Below are 17,136 nucleotides of genomic sequence, written 5' to 3' on the forward strand. Positions count from 1 at the left end.
GTGAAGCGACTTGAGCACGCGGGACATAGGAATGGCTTGTCGTTTGATTTGGTAGGCATTTCTACACTAGGCGTCATGACAATGATAAGGTTTCAATGTTAGCACCGTCATCAAGCTTCTGTTTTCACTCTCGATTGTAAAATAAAGATTTATTCTACGAGGCTTCAAGATTCACTGCCAACGATGTCTCACAGCAATCGTGAGAGCATTGAAGCCCGACGGGCATTTCGTGATAATAGAGTCAACATGATAGGACAATCGTCTTCTCCGCAAAATGTGGGTTCACTATTCTTATCGTTCCCAGTTGCACGCTTCTCTATTGCCCAATGCGGCCGCACCGGATAATGTGTCCCAAGTCTTGAACCTAAAACAAGTAAGTACCTTACCGTAGTAACCATGGCAAGCCGGATTCCTCGTTTGAAGGATTTCATGCAGCATGACGAAGCCCGAAAGGCTTGAAAATGATCAAGGCAAATGAGATGCGAAAAAGGGGCTGGCTGGAGCTCACCGAGGAGGAGCCCCGACCAAGGTCGCAGGTGACGGCCTGATAAGCTTCAGTGCCGGACTTCAATGTCTGGGGAAGAGGTGCCCCACCTGGGAGGAGCTCCTCTCAGCCACCCACCATCTCCTTACCCCACGAAGATACAATGCAACCTCGGGAGGCGTGACAAGCCCGGGCTGGATTGGCGGTGCGCTCCTCTTGGATGAGTTGGGAGACCCAATTGGAGGACGACTGAGAGGTTGAACCGGTTGGGCTCGCCAGAAAACATGTTGAGAGGACTCAGAGGAGGAACACGTTAAGGAGAACCTGCAGTCACGCAGCATGAATGGGTAGATGAATGATCTACAGTTCGGCTCCAGCGTTTGGGACATTGGTAGGGGTTAAGAGTCGCTGTGACAGGGCATGCAGTAAGAGTGCGCTTGTTTGGTAGCTGCTTTCCACAGAAATGCAACTCGCGATATTATAATAGGTAGTAAAGATCCAGCTCGGTTGCTCAAGTTAAGATCATCAACTGTCCAAAAAGGCACACACGGAAAAGTTCTTCGTTCGCATCTTCAGCTGTACTAAGTGCTATCGCCAGAAGTTTTCCATCTTACCATCAGAAGCTTTCCATTTCATCCAGTGTAGAGACTATGTCCCTTCCTCCATTCACACCCGCTCCACCCACCAAGGAGAAGTGTAGGTCTTACCCTCCAAAGTCGAATCAATCCATCCACCTTAGTTAGCTGACTTTAACACGAAAAGTGGACTATGTCAAACTCGTGAATCTCGACCTGTCCAAGTTTGACACCCAAGCTGGCCGACAAGAACTTGCAAAGGATCTCTATGAAGCTGCCACTGGTTACGGCTTTCTCACTTTGAGCAATCATGGTATTTCCGATGAAGTTTACGCTCGCCAAATGCAGATTGCAAACGCCATGATGACCCTCCCGGCGGAAGAAAAGGCGCCTTATGAAGGTATCTACAGCTACTTTCTCGGTCCAAGATAGTGTAAGCATTGACACAGTGCGATAGTAACTCCAGAGGAAGATGCACGGGGACTATATGTTGGGTACAAACCTGCTGGTCCCCTTGGGCATAAGGGAGGCTTCCCTAAACAGCTGGACCATTACAACATTCTTGTTCACGATCCGCTTGACCGCCCTCATCCTGAGATTATGCGACCGTATATGCAGGAGACACAAGAGGTGATGCAGTTCATTCGCAGCAACATCCTCAAGAAACTGCTGACTTTGGTGAGCTCGCCCCTCAAATCTCGGACATGGCTCAGACTGATCACTTGCATCATGGTGATTAGGTCGCTATGATCTTGGAGGTCCCTGAAGAGGTCATTCAAGCAACGCATGCACCCGGAGGCTCCAAGACCGAGTACATCCGATACATGATGTGCGAGCCGCGGTCCAAAGAGGAAAGCGAGAAGTACCGCGATATCTTCCTTTCGGGGCACACTGATCTGGGCACCTGGACCTTCCTATTTTCGCAACCCATAGCGGCACTTCAGGTTCTCGACCACAATGATGGGAAGTATCGATGGGTTGAACATCAGCCTCATGGTCTGGTCGTCAACTTTGGTGATGCCCTTGCTCGACTGACCGGAGGCCTGTTTAAGGCCACTATCCATAGAGTTATCCGTAAGTGACTGCTCTCTGCAAAGATCATCCAAGTACGTAATGACTAATGTTTGATATGCAGAACCTCCCGAGGATCAGCGTCACCTTCGTCGTATCGGAGTCATCTACTTCTCTCGTCCGGCTGACGAGCGAGAGCTGGTACCCATAGAAGGCTCTCCCCTCCTTCAGCGACTTGGTCGCGATAAGCCGATTGATGAGCAGGTATTCTGTATGGCGGATTTCTTAGACGCTCGAAAACATGGGTTCAAGCGTTACGAGTATGATCTTGATCGTCCACGAGACACTCAGAAACATGCCGACTTCTTCGCTGGTGAATATCCTGACCCCGAAGGCCATCAGAGCCTCGGCAAATTCGACAACGTTCCTCGGGAGGTTTATGTGCCCTCTTTGAAGGCTAACTAAGTTTTGGAAGCTGGAAATTGCAGATGGAAGCTGAAAATAGTGGATTCATCACGCGGAATTATCAGGTAGAGATGACTCTATAGTGTTGAACAAGGCCCCTCAGATTGGTTTATGCCAAGGTAGCTTGACCGCAGGTATTACTTCCCAAAGCGATCGAATTGCGTGGTGCTCTCAGCATGCTATCAGATTCGAGATAAAGGCGGAGAGAGTCTGTGATATCTCTGGCGTCAAAAAAAACCGTGTCTCTAGTCTTCCTTTATTCCTGCTCTGTTCCAGGATCATTAATAGGGGGATCCAAGCATAGATCATACTGGGTGAAGAAAAACCAAAGACAATTATAAATTCGATCACACTCTCATTCATCATCGGACCAAATACCGGATCGATGAGCATACTGAGGGGCTGTTAGCTACCGACCTGGAATACCTGGAACACACCGTGAGGTGTAAGGTATGGTGATTTCACCTTGCGTCGAGATTGTGTCGAGATCGACGGGAGGAGCTCCTCCAAGAGGTTGACCCACCCACCCCTTTCAACACATGGTCTTGGCTTCCAACCACGCACATACAAGTAATGATGGCACTGGAAAGATTGAAACGTCCCGCTTATCTTAGAACCAGCAACAACAGTAGGACAACTTGGCATTAGCGCATGTTCGAAATGAAAGTGTGGCCGGCCTAGTGCTTTATCTATGGGCGAGATACTTCAAGACTTCCAAGCTTCTTGGCCTTACTCACTCTAGGTGATTGGTATTTGGCAAGTAGTATCAAGACCCCCAAGTTTTGCTTAACCTTGATCATGGAAGCTACTTGGGAGGGCGGGGCACCATCCCCTTATCCCCGAGCCTGGTATGATTCCTTATGTTCAGGGGGAGGCATCTTGGAGTAGCAGATAAGCCAATAATGGCGACTTCCTTGAGAGGACAGTGCACCGAGGGCAGTTTAGACATAAGAAGAGCTCTTCGACCATTTCCTTATATGCGCCCATTAACTTCCAAGTGAGCATAGCTCCCGGACCTTGACTAGCGCCTAGTGGTTCTTCATTTCACTCGTCGCATCACCAGCTGAAACAAAAAACTTCAGCAGTTACGATGGGGTTTTTCTCTTCATTGAGGGAGCACTTCAAGGGTGCTTCCACTCCATTGGAGAGAAAGCTTGTTCTCAAGTTGGACTTTTTCATTCTCACTTTCTGCTGTTTAGGTATGTTCATGCTTGTCAACCTTATGTGGTCTAATTGCCGCTTCTGACATTGAACAGCGTATTTTATGTGAGTGGATGGCTTAGCAACATTGATAACAGAGATACTCATGAATGTGGCTCGAATCAGGAATTACCTTGATAGAGCCAGCATAACCCAAGCATACGTTTCTGGAATGAGAGAGGACTTGGGCTTCAAAGGTGCTCAACTGACTGTCGTAACGACTCTTTATGCGACGGCGTACCTCATGTGAGTTCTGGCAGCCACGCATGAGACACCAGACCCTGAAGATCCGATGACTGACCTTTCCTTGCCACTTTTAAGAGGCATTGTCCCCAACAATTTGCTCTTGACTTATTTCAAGCCTCGAAACTTCTTCCCTTTTATGATCACAACCTGGGCAGGAATTACTATGCTAAACGCGGTGGCAAAGACTCCACAGCACCTGATGGCTATCCGATTCTTCCAAGGATACTTTGAATCATGCATTTTCGCGGGAACCCAGTATATTCTCGGATCGTGGTACACCAAAAAAGAGCTTGGTCAACGCACGGGATTCTTCACAGCTAGTGGTCTAGCAGGTGGAATGTTTGGCGGCTTCTTACAGAGTGGTATACATTCGTCTATGAACGGCCTGCATGGTCTGCCAGGTTGGAAATGGCTTTTCATTGTAAGTTTATGACTAATGCCAGCGTCTTTCTACCTAGACTATCTGCTAACTGCGCTCAGATTTCTGGCATTATCACTCTGCCTGTTGCTGTCTACGGATACTTCTTCTTCCCCGATACACCCCATACGACCACCGCATTCTATCTTAGCGAAGAAGAAATTGCTCTTGCAAGAGAACGAGTGCCAATTCACGAGGTTGACAAGACGGAGAGCATCCTCTCCAGGTCTTTCCTCTCTAGGGTGGTCCACTCCTGGTACTTCTACGCCTTCTGCTTCCTGTGGATTCTGGGCAACTGCTCCGAATCGCAGTCTAACCAGTCACTTCTCAACCTATACATGCAAGCTCATCCGACAGAGAAGTACAATCTTTACCAACGCAACAACTATCCCACTGGTGTACAGGCCATGGGCGTGACGAGCACCCTGTTGTGGGCCACGTCAACCGATATCTGGGGTAGGCGATGGCTGTCGGGTTACTACGTCTCCTTCACGGCCATTGCCAATGCAGCAATCATTCTCGCCCCAACTTCGACGGCAGCCAAGTTTGGGGCTTACTACTGGGCTGGCTCGATCTACTGCATTCAAGCCACCTTCTTCGCGTGGGCCAATGACTCGATGCGAAACGAGTCGCCGAGACTACGATCCTGCGTTATCGCATGCATGAATGCGGCTGGCAACTGCTTCCAAGCTTGGTGGCCACTCATCTTCTACAGGGCCGATGACGCTCCAGAGTTCAGGGTGTGTATAGTAGCTGTTGTTCATTGAAGACCCGGAAGTTAAACCTCAGGATCATGCTGACAGTATGACAGAAAGGAATGATTGCCATGATCGCTGTAGGGACAACCATGGCGATTTGGGTCACAGTTCTTATCTTGGTCGAAAAGCGGCGAGCGAAGACGGAGCTTCAGGTCATCGAGGCTGTTGCAGAAGAGCGAAGTCTGGGGTCGGAGGGGCCTACGAAGGTTAACTCCGCGAGGTTGGACAGCCAGATCTCCGACATTAAGCCGTCTTCACACTGAACAGATGTACTGGTCTTGGCATGGCATGAAGATAAGGGTGTATAAAGCGCGAGTATCAGCCTGACAGGTGCCAACAGTAGCCGAGGTATCACATTACTATTCATTACTCTCAAGGTCTACTCTTTATCGGAAAGTCTTCCAACTTCAAGCCTCAACGGTATTCTTGCTCACGACGCCCCTGGCGAATTCTCCGAATGTGAGATGCTGCTCTGAGTCAACCTCCTCGCCAAGATTAGGCTGCGTAAACACGGCCAGAGTGTTCCTCGCCACCCGGCCATTACTCATAGAAGGCCTAACTCCTCTCACAAAGTGTGGCACGGCCTTGAACTTGCCCTTTGTGATCCGTTCGAGTGCCTCGCCCGTCTGGAAAGCAATGCAATCCCGAGGAATCTTCACCTGAACAGTGTCCCCTGTTCTGGACTTGATATACAGTCCAGCCAGGGGATCAGGGCTTCCTGCCATTTCCTCCAGTGGTGAGAGTGCTTTAGCATCTTTCGCATGTGAAACTGAATCCGACGGTGTTTTGTGCTCATCGACAAACATTGCAGACGTCAAGGCTGTCAAAACCGAGTGATCGAGGTGCACGCCGCACCAATCGTCCTCGTTCTCGCTCGAGCCCTCCTGGGATTGCGGGTAATAGTGCAGCAATCTGGCCTTGGTAGTGTTGCTCGTGCTGACAACGTGCTCGACGTAGCCCTTTGTGTACCCCTCGATTTCCCGCTCCGCATATTGATCGCACGCTCGTGCAACAAGCACAGCTGTGTCGATCAAAAGCCTGCACAAGTCTTCTAAGCTGCGTTTGAAGCCTGGGAGAACCTTTTCTTCGGGCCAGATGTTTGGTGACAGATATTCCGGGAAATTGTCGGCTGAAAAGTCAGACGTTGGCTTCGCGGCATCTAATGCTGGATCGGTGTAGAAGGCGCAGTTGGCGTAGAAAGAGCCTTTGAATGTATCTACTTGTCCGTCTTTGAGTTGTTCCTTTCCCAGCGACCAGCCTGTCAGATACTTGGCGGCGGGGTTCTCGACCCTGTCTACATACCAGCATTAGTGGTCGTATTCTCTCAACTCAAAGGAGGGGGCAATTACCAAGCTCGGCTTTCGGCAAGTTTCCAAGATATGAGGCATAAGAAAGCGCTTGGCGTCTAAGCTCGGGAAACTCAGATGGGACGTTTTTCACAACCAAGATTCCTAGAGAGTCTGGCCCAAAAGCCTCGACGAGTCTCTCAAAAGGCACGTTTCCTGAGAACTATTATCAGCCAGGCTGAAAAGATTAGAAGAAGGCAAATTTTGAACTACCATTTTGCAAGTCAGCCAGCGAAACTACCACCGGCTGAGCAATTATTGGCGCACTCATGACGAAATTTAGTCGACTCCGAAAATTGATAAGAGGTGACAATATTTCGCAGCCGAGGAATTCAAGGAAGGGAGAGGAAGACGAGGCTCTCGAGGGTGTCTCCACGGGCTGTATCCTGTCTTAAATGTGTGACTTTCTAGCCCCTATTGTGTAACATAATGGAATAAGTTGGAACAACCTTTATAGTGTATCTAAGGTCTTGATCGTCTCATTGGGTAATTCTTACGAATCTCAGAGGGTTGGACCGGACTAAGTGGAGTGGAGGTGCTGGGACGTCTGTAGAACCACTTGCCACATTTGGCTTGTCAACCTTCGTGGGTCTCGCCCGATTGGCTAATATATACGAGGCTAGCCTATCAAATGAGAGCGTCCGACTTCGATTCAGGAGGGATCAAGCCTATTGGTTGTGACTGGCTAGTATTTACGATTCTCAAATACTTTCTACTTATACGAGCCGAGGTTCTATTCTCATGGATATCAACTTTCTTTTGTTTAGCAGAAGATTTACGGTCGGCTGCTGGACACTTCTTTTCTTTCTCGTAATGTAATCATCGAAACCAGGACGCTATCCTATTTTATGAGTCTTCTACGACTACCGGCCCCAGCAAGTGATCTTTGTCACATCCGCTCGCCTTACAGATCTTTGATCGTACATTAGATGTCGGTCGCAGCTTTGTCAGAACAGGCTTGCCATCTTGCCCCGGTGCTAGCCTCTGATAGACCTTATGAATCCTCTGCGTCTCTGGCACAGTCACATCCTTCAACCAAAACCATCTCGATTCCGGGGGAACGAATCCTGCCGCATCACGGCCAGTCTCCTCAAGCAGTAAGGCTCCTAGGATCCCGTCCATGTTTGACACCACATCCCAAGCGACCATCGACGGGGGTATCTCATGCAGTGCCTGCAATGCCGCCATGCGGATGTCGTGATTCCTGCAGGCGCGCACAACAGTACACAGCGGTAAAATAAGGCCCTGCCCCAGCAAGACAGACGTTGGGCGGGGTTGTGACACACAGTCACGATATAATTCAACGCAAAGCATTGTCAAATCCCTGAATTCGTTTTCGAATGCATCGTAGGCCACTTCGGTTGGGTCTAAGCAGCAAGTGAGTGTGATGTGGAGAAGGAGCCAGTGAATTTGGGCGATTCTAAGGCCTTTCTTGGTTGCGATATCTACTCTTGGACTCTCGGCATAGTATTGAATGACTGATCTCCATTGTTGTAGTTGCGAAAGGAAGTTTTGCTGGTGGATGGTGAGGTGACGGAGCATGTCCATGGAAATTCCCTCTGCAGTGACATCGGTAGAGTTGCTGATGAAGCTGACAGCGAAAGTGAAGAACCTGCCCCACGAAATGAAGAACTTTGAGATTGGTTCGTGCTGAGGATTATGGACGTCGGAGCCAGGATCAATCTTGAAAGGGTGCGCGTGATGGCGGCGAGGTTGAAGTGATTGTGAGAGCTGGCTCATGGCTGCTATGCACGGGAGCACATGCTCCATGTCGTTGAACTCGGAGTCACGATACTTTTCCTCACTATCGGGATCGCTTTCGAACATTGTAATTGAGTCTCTGAGTGCTCCTAGGCATGAGTTGAGGAGCATTTCGGCTGTCCTTGGTTCACCCTGGAGCAGCTCGTATACGACGAGTAGTAAAGTCGTGACAACTACCGTGGTTGGCGATGATGCCGTGATCAACTCCATTCGTTCTCTGAGAGACTTGACTGCTTTGAGATGATGTCGCAACGCGACCTCACGATGTTCAGTTACAGCGTGACCATCCGAGGCAGGTGGTAACGCTTTCCTCCTAGGCGTGCTTGGTCTCGCGTCCTGAGGGGTGGAGCGAATAAGCGCACCGACAGCTAGGATCGAATGGTGAATACAGTCATCTTGCAGACCTTCACCTACGACTAGATATGACCAGTTGGGACTAGTGTAATAACCTGCCAGATTGGTGGAAACCTGATGTCGAAAGTAATCGTAGTATACGCCGTCCTTGTGATAGATCTTGGGTAGGCTCGAGAGAGATCTAGGAATCTGAGGCGACAAGATCATCTCGGATTTGTTGCTGCTGTTGCCGCTGCAAATGTCGGCGGCCTCGGCTGAAGCGGACCGAGGGGCGATGAGCTGCGGCGTATTCCGGCGGACCACATTTTGGTTTGTCCGTTTCCTCCGGCGGTCGATGCGGTCCACGTAGCCCTCGCAGACGACTCCGACCTTCTCACAACGGAAACATGTGGGCTTGCGTTCGTCGCATTTTACATGGCGAGTCTTGCAGGTGGCACAGCCGGTACGCGCCTTCGGTCCACCCGCCCTGCGCCGTTTGGTCTCCTCCGTCGGCGAGGCCCGGTCGCTGTTGCAGACGGACTCGGGCGACGGCGGTGCCTCGAGCGGCTTAGGGAGGATCCAGGGTCCGATTTTGGAGGCCAGGTCTGGGCCGAGGAGATTCTCCATTGTTTTTTTTTCCCCCTCTCTGTCTCTCTTTGGTGCGGCTTTTTGGTTTAGGATTGGCTGACCGGACGAGAAAGTGGTGCGATTCTTTGGCGCCCATATGAGTAAAAGAAAAGGAGTTCAAGGAGTTTAGAGATGGGCTGCTCAAGCCTTGAGCCGCTCGGGAAGATTGGCCCTGGCCTGGGGGATAAATGCAACGGTGAGTTGGGAAAATCACCGTCTCCACCATGCCCCCCGGATTGCGGGGTTCTCGCATTACAACGAATGCAACATTATTCGCGCGTTTTCTTATCAGAGTCTCGCGTGAATGGTCAGTTGACTGCTCGTAACTTGTTGACCAATCACAAAGGCCCGGTTTGTTCGGGGCCCTCTAGCTTAAACGCGAAATGATAAGTCGGGAAATGAGCCGAAAGAACCCCGGCTTGGCTTGGCTTTGTTGGGTGCGCACATGTGTAATGCTGAAGAGGTTGTTGGAACGGGAGACTGGAGGCTCAGATCAGATGTCGGCATTGCGATGAGGCTCTGAGATCGGCTCGAGTTGAGGTAAGATGGTCAAGCTTTATGAGAAGACGTGTAATAAAGTAGAGTTGAGGGTTCTGCGTTAGATTTTCTTTGTTTCGAGTTAATATACGGTAACGCTGATGATAAATAGTGTGAGCTCCGCAGAGCTCACGGACCATCGTTCATGACCAGGCAATAATTGGCTTGACAACATCGCCGCGCTTCATCGCTTCTACGGCTGAAGCAAAATCGCCGTGTTTAAAGACTTTGATCAGTTTTTCGACAGGGAACTTTCCGTCTCTCCACCACTGAACCATCTGAGGGCCGTACTCGGCAGTATTCACATGCCCTTGGACAGCTCCGAAATACTGCTTTCCGCTGACCATGAAACTCTGCATGTGAAGCGATAGATGTGACTCTGGCATGCCAGTGCCAACCTGAATGATCTTTCCCATGTACCTCGTTCCTTGAACCTGAGCTTCGAGCAGTGGCGGAAACGCGCTGGTGTCGATGCAAATGGTTGCTCCAAGCCCCTCAGCCGCTTCCTTGATCTTCTCAGTCACCTGCGCCATTTCGAGCCCAGTCGTGTTTATGATGTGCGTAGCTCCGAGGGTCTTGGCCAGCTCGAGGCGAGACTCAACTCGGTCGATTCCGATAATGGCCTTGCAACCTTGGTTCTTTGCTGCAATGACCGCCGCCAATCCCACGCCTCCCATACCCGCGATGGCGATGCAGTCCTTCGCACCGGCCTTGGCGACGTTGATGACGGTTCCGCTACCTGTCTGGAGACCGCACCCAAGAGGTGCTAGTATTCTCAGGTCATCCCGAGTCAGTCCGAGACCGGCGGCGTTGACAACGGACTTGTCGCTGACGACTGTGTGGTGGGCTAAGCTGGATTGGCCAAAGAAGCGTCCGCCGATACCGTCTGAGAAGACTGGTTCTCCCATGAAGTTGATCTCAAAGAATTTGGTACAGTGGGATGGCGGTCCTGTCTTGCAGACGTGACACTCTCCGCAGTATGAAAAGGAGAGGAAGACGGCGTCGCCAGGCTTCACCTTCGTCACGCCATTTCCAACCTGAACCACATACCCAGAGCCTGAGAACATTTTAGCAAACTGAAGCATTACAGCGTTCCTACATGGTTTATAAAACAAGATGACTTACCCTCATGACCCAGGACTCGAGGGTAGTAGACTCCGGGAACTTCTTTGTCATCTGGCGTGTTACCGCAGTGTAGGTCTGTGTGACAGATACCAGAGGCGACAATTTCAACGAGAACCTCGTCTGAGCGAAGATCACGGAGAGTGACTGGTTCGATGGCCCATTTCCCTTCAGAGAAGGGGCCTCTGGCGACGATAGCTTCCGATTTGAAAGACATTGAGAGAGCCAGACGTCGAGAAAGGTCGTTGCAGGGATGATGGGCCAAATCCGCGAGCGCTTATCAGTCGGGTATTGAAAGTGTCAGAGTCTGCTCCTCTGTATCAAAAAGCAAGGATTGCATGAATTGTATTTGTCTCGGAGTGATGGACTGTAGAAGAAGGACTGGGGAAGATGGAGGTGCGGGGTTGCATCGTGATGATAAGCGCCATGCATCAACATCTGCACCCCAACTTCTTAATCAGGCAGCCTCCGCCGCTACGAGATTAGATAAGACCATTACCAAATAAATCCGGTTGAAGAAAACATCTAGCTTGAAGCACAAGCAAATATGTTGCCCAGACAAGATGTTGAGGGGCACAACCTGAGCAGAAGAGGGGGAAGAGACTGTCTGCTGCGGCAAATCACACAAGCCATACACGAACATGAGCTTTTAAGGTTAATGATATTCGTGATTGGGTGTAGCTGACATTCAGTACGAAAACAATATGAGTGAGGGTGCTTACAAATTACTGTGCCTTGCAATGGTATGGGCTCCTGGCATTGGCTCCGGTTCATATTGTCCCCGGAAGCTGTCCTCGTTGAATACGCGCCCAAGCGGTGACTTGTGAACCAGCTGGGATATATTCCTGGAATCTTCAATTAGTACAATTACGTGAACTTCACTCTCGTGCACTACCTTACCTTATGATGGCAACGAGGTCAACAGGTTTAGCCTTGGAAGTCGAGCTCATTGCGCCGGGCATACAGCTCAGTAACACACTGAACTGCATGCGCTGCACTCAAGCTTGTTACTTCTCCATGGGCCGCTGCGAGAGCTTCTCTCTCGTATCACGAGTATTCCAGGGACCTTCTCAGTAGGACTGATTTGGCGTTTTGTTGTTGTTCTCTCTAGAATACTGGCACTGGGGGTAACTTCTGGCAAGGTGACAGCCAGTAACTTCCTCTTGGTTCTTAAATAAGCCCCGGTTAATTCAATGAGGGTATTCGTCTTGTAGTGAGCTCTTATCAACCACAAGTTCATATTGTTGAAAGCGCCTTTAACATTTGATATGAAGAACCTAAGCGCAAGTTAACCTCAGCAGCCGGGCCGGTTTGGCATCCTTTGGTCGTGGATTCACAATACTTTAGAATATTTAGAATCAGAATTAAATTTCCAATACTGAGTGTGGAAAGTGTGAGAGGACTCGTTTGGGCTGCGGACGAAACAACATTATCTGGATGCTTCCTTTTGAAGTTGGACCCATGCAGCTATTTAATCACGCCGACACGTTTGTGGAACACAAGTTTGTAGTGAGATTGTGTTTAACAGCTCTTTCGTCCACAGAGGAACGAATTGTCAACTTATGGCTCGTTAAAATACAGACTCATTCGTCATTGCTGGAAGATGAAATACATACTTGGCGATGATGCCGACCACATCGATAGCTCTTTTCCTAACATGAATGATGACGATGCATTGGTGTACCTTACGATTACTGCAGAGAATCATTCTACCGATATCACAACCGCCGACGGGTTCTCGACCCAAGTTAATTGCCACGTTCTGCTGCGCCATGAACCTTTAGATGTTGTAGCACTTGTTATAAGACATTGGAACCAAGATCTCAGCTCGTTGTTGAGTTCATTGTCGCGCGTGACCACATGCAGTGATCGTGACTTTTCGTTTCGCTGACTAAAGTAACCTGATCAATTTCCCGATGACGATACGCAACATACGTGTACGGGCGCCGCCAAAGTCATACTCACTGACCAAGCTTACTAACTGCATTACGAATCTCACTCCGCATCATGATGGAGGCAACAGATGGCCCAAGAAGGACTGATGGCTATGCTTAAACTGCATTGCTTCGCACCTCATCAAGTCCCCGTCGTATGGTTTGCCTGGTAAACTACGAGGTAACTGCGCATGGGGATCATCCGGTAGGGTCAGACACGCTCCCTGACACTTTGAGCGTCACCAAAGTTTACTGGTAGAACCCCAATATGGCAGTCCATTCGCCGTCTGAAAGTCATGCTGACCCTCGTATTTCTCGCATGCAATCATGCCTCCTGATGCTCAGTAAGCTCGTTCATGAGTCCTCAATTACGGTTTACCCAGGATCTTTGTTTCCATTCCGATTTTAGGGGTCTTTCCTCCTAACATACCTGAGTCAAGCACCTGCAGGTTCACAAGGTTCCTGATCGACGGCATGCAGAATGACGACAGGGGCAAAGTGGCTGTTGGCCTTTGAGTGTGGCTTATGCGAGAAAGGCAAGGTGGCTGATCAGATCAACAACGCTAATTAAGGGGCTGACACCTTGCTTTTCCACTTGTTTGAATACAAGAGGTCTGAATGCCTAATTAGACACAAGTAAAAACACTGATCTGACTTGACATCCTGCTTGCTTTACATCGTGTTCGAGGCACAGCCAGGCAGCATAGTCACATCGCTCAGCATCTAGGAGTTTTTCGTCATTGTCTCCTTTCGATACCATCATGTCTTGCCTGCGATGATTCAAAAACAAGATGGCACAGGCGGGTAACGGCAATTAGCGTCATCTGCTTGCGGGGGCAAAGCTTCAATTTCGCCTTAGCGGCCTCAACCCCCCTCCTCTCAGCCTAGAATAATTCTGTCACCTCCCGATGTTCCCGTGGTTTTATAGGCTGTTGAGTTAGGCAGGAACGCGCCGTTGCATGTTTAGCTCCGGCTTTGGACCACCTAAGTTCCTTCGCTTGCGGGAATGGATCTTCTCAAGAAAATGGCGTTCGGAATGAGGCCGTTTGATGCCTGGAATCCTTTCAGGGGCAGTTGTTATAAAATCTTGGCACTCTGTCGATGCACAGGTTGAGCGACAGAGCATCACCAGTCGCTTATCAAACTCCTTGCGTCAATCTATCGCTTTCGATTGCTTCCAGGATTAAGTCACTTCAAGATGTCGTCACTCGCTAAGTTTATTGCTGCGGCCGCCGTTGGCATCGCCATGTCACCATTCGTCTCAGCCGCCGGAAACGTCACGGTCAAGGAGCTCACCGGTGGCTGCTCCGCGTATCCGGACTACGACGCCTCCGCCGGCCAGGCGGGGCCGTGGTCGATGCAAGTAAAAGATACCGACGGCGGCGTCCTTGACGATCACGGCTTGACCGCCATTTACTCTCGCGGCTCGACTGGCATCCGATGGGGATACGTAAGTTCACATCCGGGCGTCACCACCCGATTGGTCATGCCCAAAGTCACATCACTAACCATATTCATTTCAGATGGCCGCGCTTGACAAAATCGCCGTGGCACAGGACCCGCTACAGTGTGTCGACGGCCAAGGCATTCAGGGCCATGTGCCCACTGGCGTTTCCGGTTACACCTGGGAGAACCTCGTGGCCGCAGATATCCCATACGACGCTCTACTTATGTACCTCGTCAACGGCACCGAAATCAAGCCGTACTCGCATTACACGCTCAACGGCACGCAGATCGACGGAGTCTTCCTGGGCTCCGAGGGCTACACGACGTGGGGTTTCAGGAAGGACACGACTTCCGACCAGGGAACTTTTTGGGAGGCCAGATTGTTGGGCGCTAACAGTGAAGATCCTTCGACTGGCAAACCGCTGTTCGATGGGGAGATTACTGGCTTCCTTAAAGTTTATGGCTCTTGAACTCTCGGCTTAGCTCTCCCGGTGGGAGATGCCACCACATCTTTACGCGCAAAGTAGGTAGGGTGGTAGTTCAGTGAGAAAGGTCATCCGACATGTTGATATCCCGACTGAAAGGTCCGAACACATTAACTATTCACTCTTGGCAGTACTACGAGCTGATTTTTTTCCTTTTTCTTCCACCACGTTTTCATGTTCATTCTTTCATCCAATGATGTGCCGCTTGGGCCGCGGGTGAGAGTCAAGATGCCACAAATAGAAGGTTTCGAAACATTACAGATTGTCCGTACGTAGACTGCATGACAATTAAGGGCGGCCTCTATTCGCCAGTGAAAGAGAAACCGAGAACATGTCAGACGCTTTCGATTCAATGAGCACAAGTGACATTGTCAATGAGGGAAGACTTGTTTTTTGACGTATGTACCCGAGACGGGATCATCTTCTTCTGCCCGATAGAACGAGTCGATGAAGTGTAACTCAAGTCGCCCTCCCTAAACCTCTAGAAACGCATCGATGCGACCAGACTAATAAGCGACGTCGCGTCGTACCACGTCGCACAGATCGTTTGGTATCTTTCTGACGATCAGACTCGCGAATACGAAACCGGTAACGTCGTTTGCTCTCGTTTACACGGGAACCTCACTCGATGAACCTTGGTTCGGACTTTTGCGTCAGTCCGCTTGGCCAAAGCCCTCACACTATCTTCGCCCCTCACCCCGCGTTTTTGTTGCCTCTCGCCCTTTTGTCCCGCGGCAGCGCTAATGCATGCCCATCAGATCGAATACTCCTTCGTCCTGTTGATCGGCGCAGGGGGTGTTGGTTGGGGGAGAAGACAAGATGCGAGCCATGCTCACATCCCACCACCATCTTTCTCTCTTTTCCCCGGCCGGTAGTTGGGCGGTTCCACCCGGTTTCGCAATCCGCGGGCAAGTTTCACGCCGGCTACTTACTAGTTTATGCTCGTAGTTCGTCTCCCGTCGGCTGTGTTTGTGGTATTCGTCACGGCTGGTGGCGGGGTCCCCAGAACGTAATCGGTGGTTGCTGTCAAGCTTGCAGCCAAAAAGACTTGATGGAGGGTACAGCAAGATTATATTACACCCTTATGTCCCATCTTTCTCTTGAGTCTAATCCCCTTGTCCGAGCACACCATCATTGCAACCCGTCAACCATCCAAGATGTCGATGTCGATGCTTCCCAACGTGAACGCCACAGCCGGTGCTGCGGTAGATGGCGCCCTGTTTATCGAAGTGGCCCAGCGATGGCCTATCGCTGCCACTGCGGTGGTCGCATGTGCTGTCGCTCTTTTGCTCCAGACAGTCCTGAAGAGCGATCCCTGGGCGGATATCCCCATGGTAGGAACAGAGTTTGGAGGATCCGAAGCCAGGCGAAAGCAGTTTATGAATGGCGAGGCCAGGAACCTCTACCTCAACGGATATAGAAAGGTACGTCAGATGCCAGCAAGACTCAATGGCCAGTATTAGAGGTTAATCGGGCATGCGCATAGTTCAAAGAGAGAGCTTTCCGCATCACCACCGCAAGGAGTAAGCTTCATGCCCTCGATACGAAAGATGGTCTGTGCTAAATCACCCGCAGAATCGCCAAACATTGTCGTCGCCCCGAAGTTCATGAACGAGCTGAAGAGGCTTCCTGACGACGTCCTCAGCTTCAACCGGGCCATCGAAGAGGTCAGCCTGAGACAAGGACTATACAATAAAGAGGCAACGCTGATGGATCCCTAGTCAATGCATGCCAAGTATACAGGTGTAGACACCGATATCGACTTGCTGCCTCATACCGTCAAGACTGCTTTGACGCCAGCTTTGGGTACGTCATATCTCTGTGAAGCGGTCCTCTAGGTTCCCCTAATAAGTATGACACCGATCCAGTGCGACTCAACCCGATCATCGCCGACGAAGTCGTCGAAGCTCTGCGAACAGAACTCCCTCAATCATGCGACTGGAACGAGGTCAAGATCATGGACAAGATGATGCGAGTCATTGCCATGGCCTCCGGACGCGTCTTTATCGGACCGGAACTCTGCCGAAACGAAGAATACCTAGACGCCGCGATCAATTACACCCTCGACCTGATGAAGGCCGTTCGAAAGGTTGCGGATATTGCCCCTTGGCTGCGCCCCTTCTTGGCGGCGAGAACACCTGAGGTCAAGAAGGTCCACTTTCGAATCGAGGAGGCGGACAAATTCTTGAGGCCTGTGGTGACCGCAAGGAAGGAGGCGGAGAAGAGTCCTGATTATCAAAAGCCGGACGATATGCTGCAATGGATCATGGAATCGCAGAAGAAGTTCGGTGAGAAGAATGATAGAGAGCTTGCTAGGTACCAGCTGGGCATCAGCTTCGCTGCTATCCACACTACGACTGTCACCACGACCAACGCGTAAGTGTCTGG

General features: G+C 50.4%; 6 protein-coding genes across 6 annotated transcripts; 4 read left to right on the top strand and 2 right to left on the bottom strand.

Moving 5' to 3' along the window:
* Window positions 1-1,805: 1,805 nt before the first annotated feature.
* On the top strand, window positions 1,806-2,535 carry N0V96_002756 (uncharacterized protein; the record flags this gene model as incomplete). Its single annotated transcript, XM_053187196.2, has 2 exons — window positions 1,806-2,133; window positions 2,195-2,535. The coding sequence occupies 2 exons, from the start codon at window positions 1,806-1,808 to the stop codon at window positions 2,533-2,535; spliced, it is 669 nt and encodes a 222-aa protein (XP_053054700.2).
* A 1,822-nt stretch (window positions 2,536-4,357) lies between these two features.
* Window positions 4,358-5,420, top strand: N0V96_002757 (uncharacterized protein; the record flags this gene model as incomplete). Its single annotated transcript, XM_053187195.1, has 3 exons — window positions 4,358-4,402; window positions 4,462-5,139; window positions 5,211-5,420. 3 exons carry the CDS (start codon window positions 4,358-4,360, stop codon window positions 5,418-5,420), a joined length of 933 nt encoding a protein of 310 aa, XP_053054699.1.
* Window positions 5,421-5,564: 144 nt separating this feature from the next.
* Window positions 5,565-6,774, bottom strand: N0V96_002758 (uncharacterized protein; the record flags this gene model as incomplete). The annotated part of the gene is made up of 3 exons (XM_065756613.1): window positions 5,565-6,451; window positions 6,507-6,659; window positions 6,717-6,774. 3 exons carry the CDS (start codon window positions 6,772-6,774, stop codon window positions 5,565-5,567), a joined length of 1,098 nt encoding a protein of 365 aa, XP_065614982.1.
* Window positions 6,775-9,904: 3,130 nt separating this feature from the next.
* Window positions 9,905-11,100, bottom strand: N0V96_002759 (uncharacterized protein; the record flags this gene model as incomplete). Its single annotated transcript, XM_053187192.2, has 2 exons — window positions 9,905-10,818; window positions 10,887-11,100. 2 exons carry the CDS (start codon window positions 11,098-11,100, stop codon window positions 9,905-9,907), a joined length of 1,128 nt encoding a protein of 375 aa, XP_053054696.2.
* A 2,915-nt stretch (window positions 11,101-14,015) lies between these two features.
* On the top strand, window positions 14,016-14,733 carry N0V96_002760 (uncharacterized protein; the record flags this gene model as incomplete). Its single annotated transcript, XM_053187191.1, has 2 exons — window positions 14,016-14,267; window positions 14,341-14,733. 2 exons carry the CDS (start codon window positions 14,016-14,018, stop codon window positions 14,731-14,733), a joined length of 645 nt encoding a protein of 214 aa, XP_053054695.1.
* A 1,172-nt stretch (window positions 14,734-15,905) lies between these two features.
* On the top strand, window positions 15,906-17,128 carry N0V96_002761 (uncharacterized protein; the record flags this gene model as incomplete). The annotated part of the gene is made up of 5 exons (XM_053187190.2): window positions 15,906-16,172; window positions 16,235-16,271; window positions 16,324-16,415; window positions 16,470-16,554; window positions 16,617-17,128. The coding sequence occupies 5 exons, from the start codon at window positions 15,906-15,908 to the stop codon at window positions 17,126-17,128; spliced, it is 993 nt and encodes a 330-aa protein (XP_053054694.2).
* Between the last annotated feature and the right edge of the window lie 8 nt (window positions 17,129-17,136).

Source organism: Colletotrichum fioriniae (genome assembly GCF_027942845.1).
Source record: "Colletotrichum fioriniae strain IMI 355084 chromosome Unknown scaffold_2, whole genome shotgun sequence".
In the NCBI taxonomy this organism is placed as follows: Eukaryota; Fungi; Ascomycota; class Sordariomycetes; order Glomerellales; family Glomerellaceae; genus Colletotrichum; species Colletotrichum fioriniae.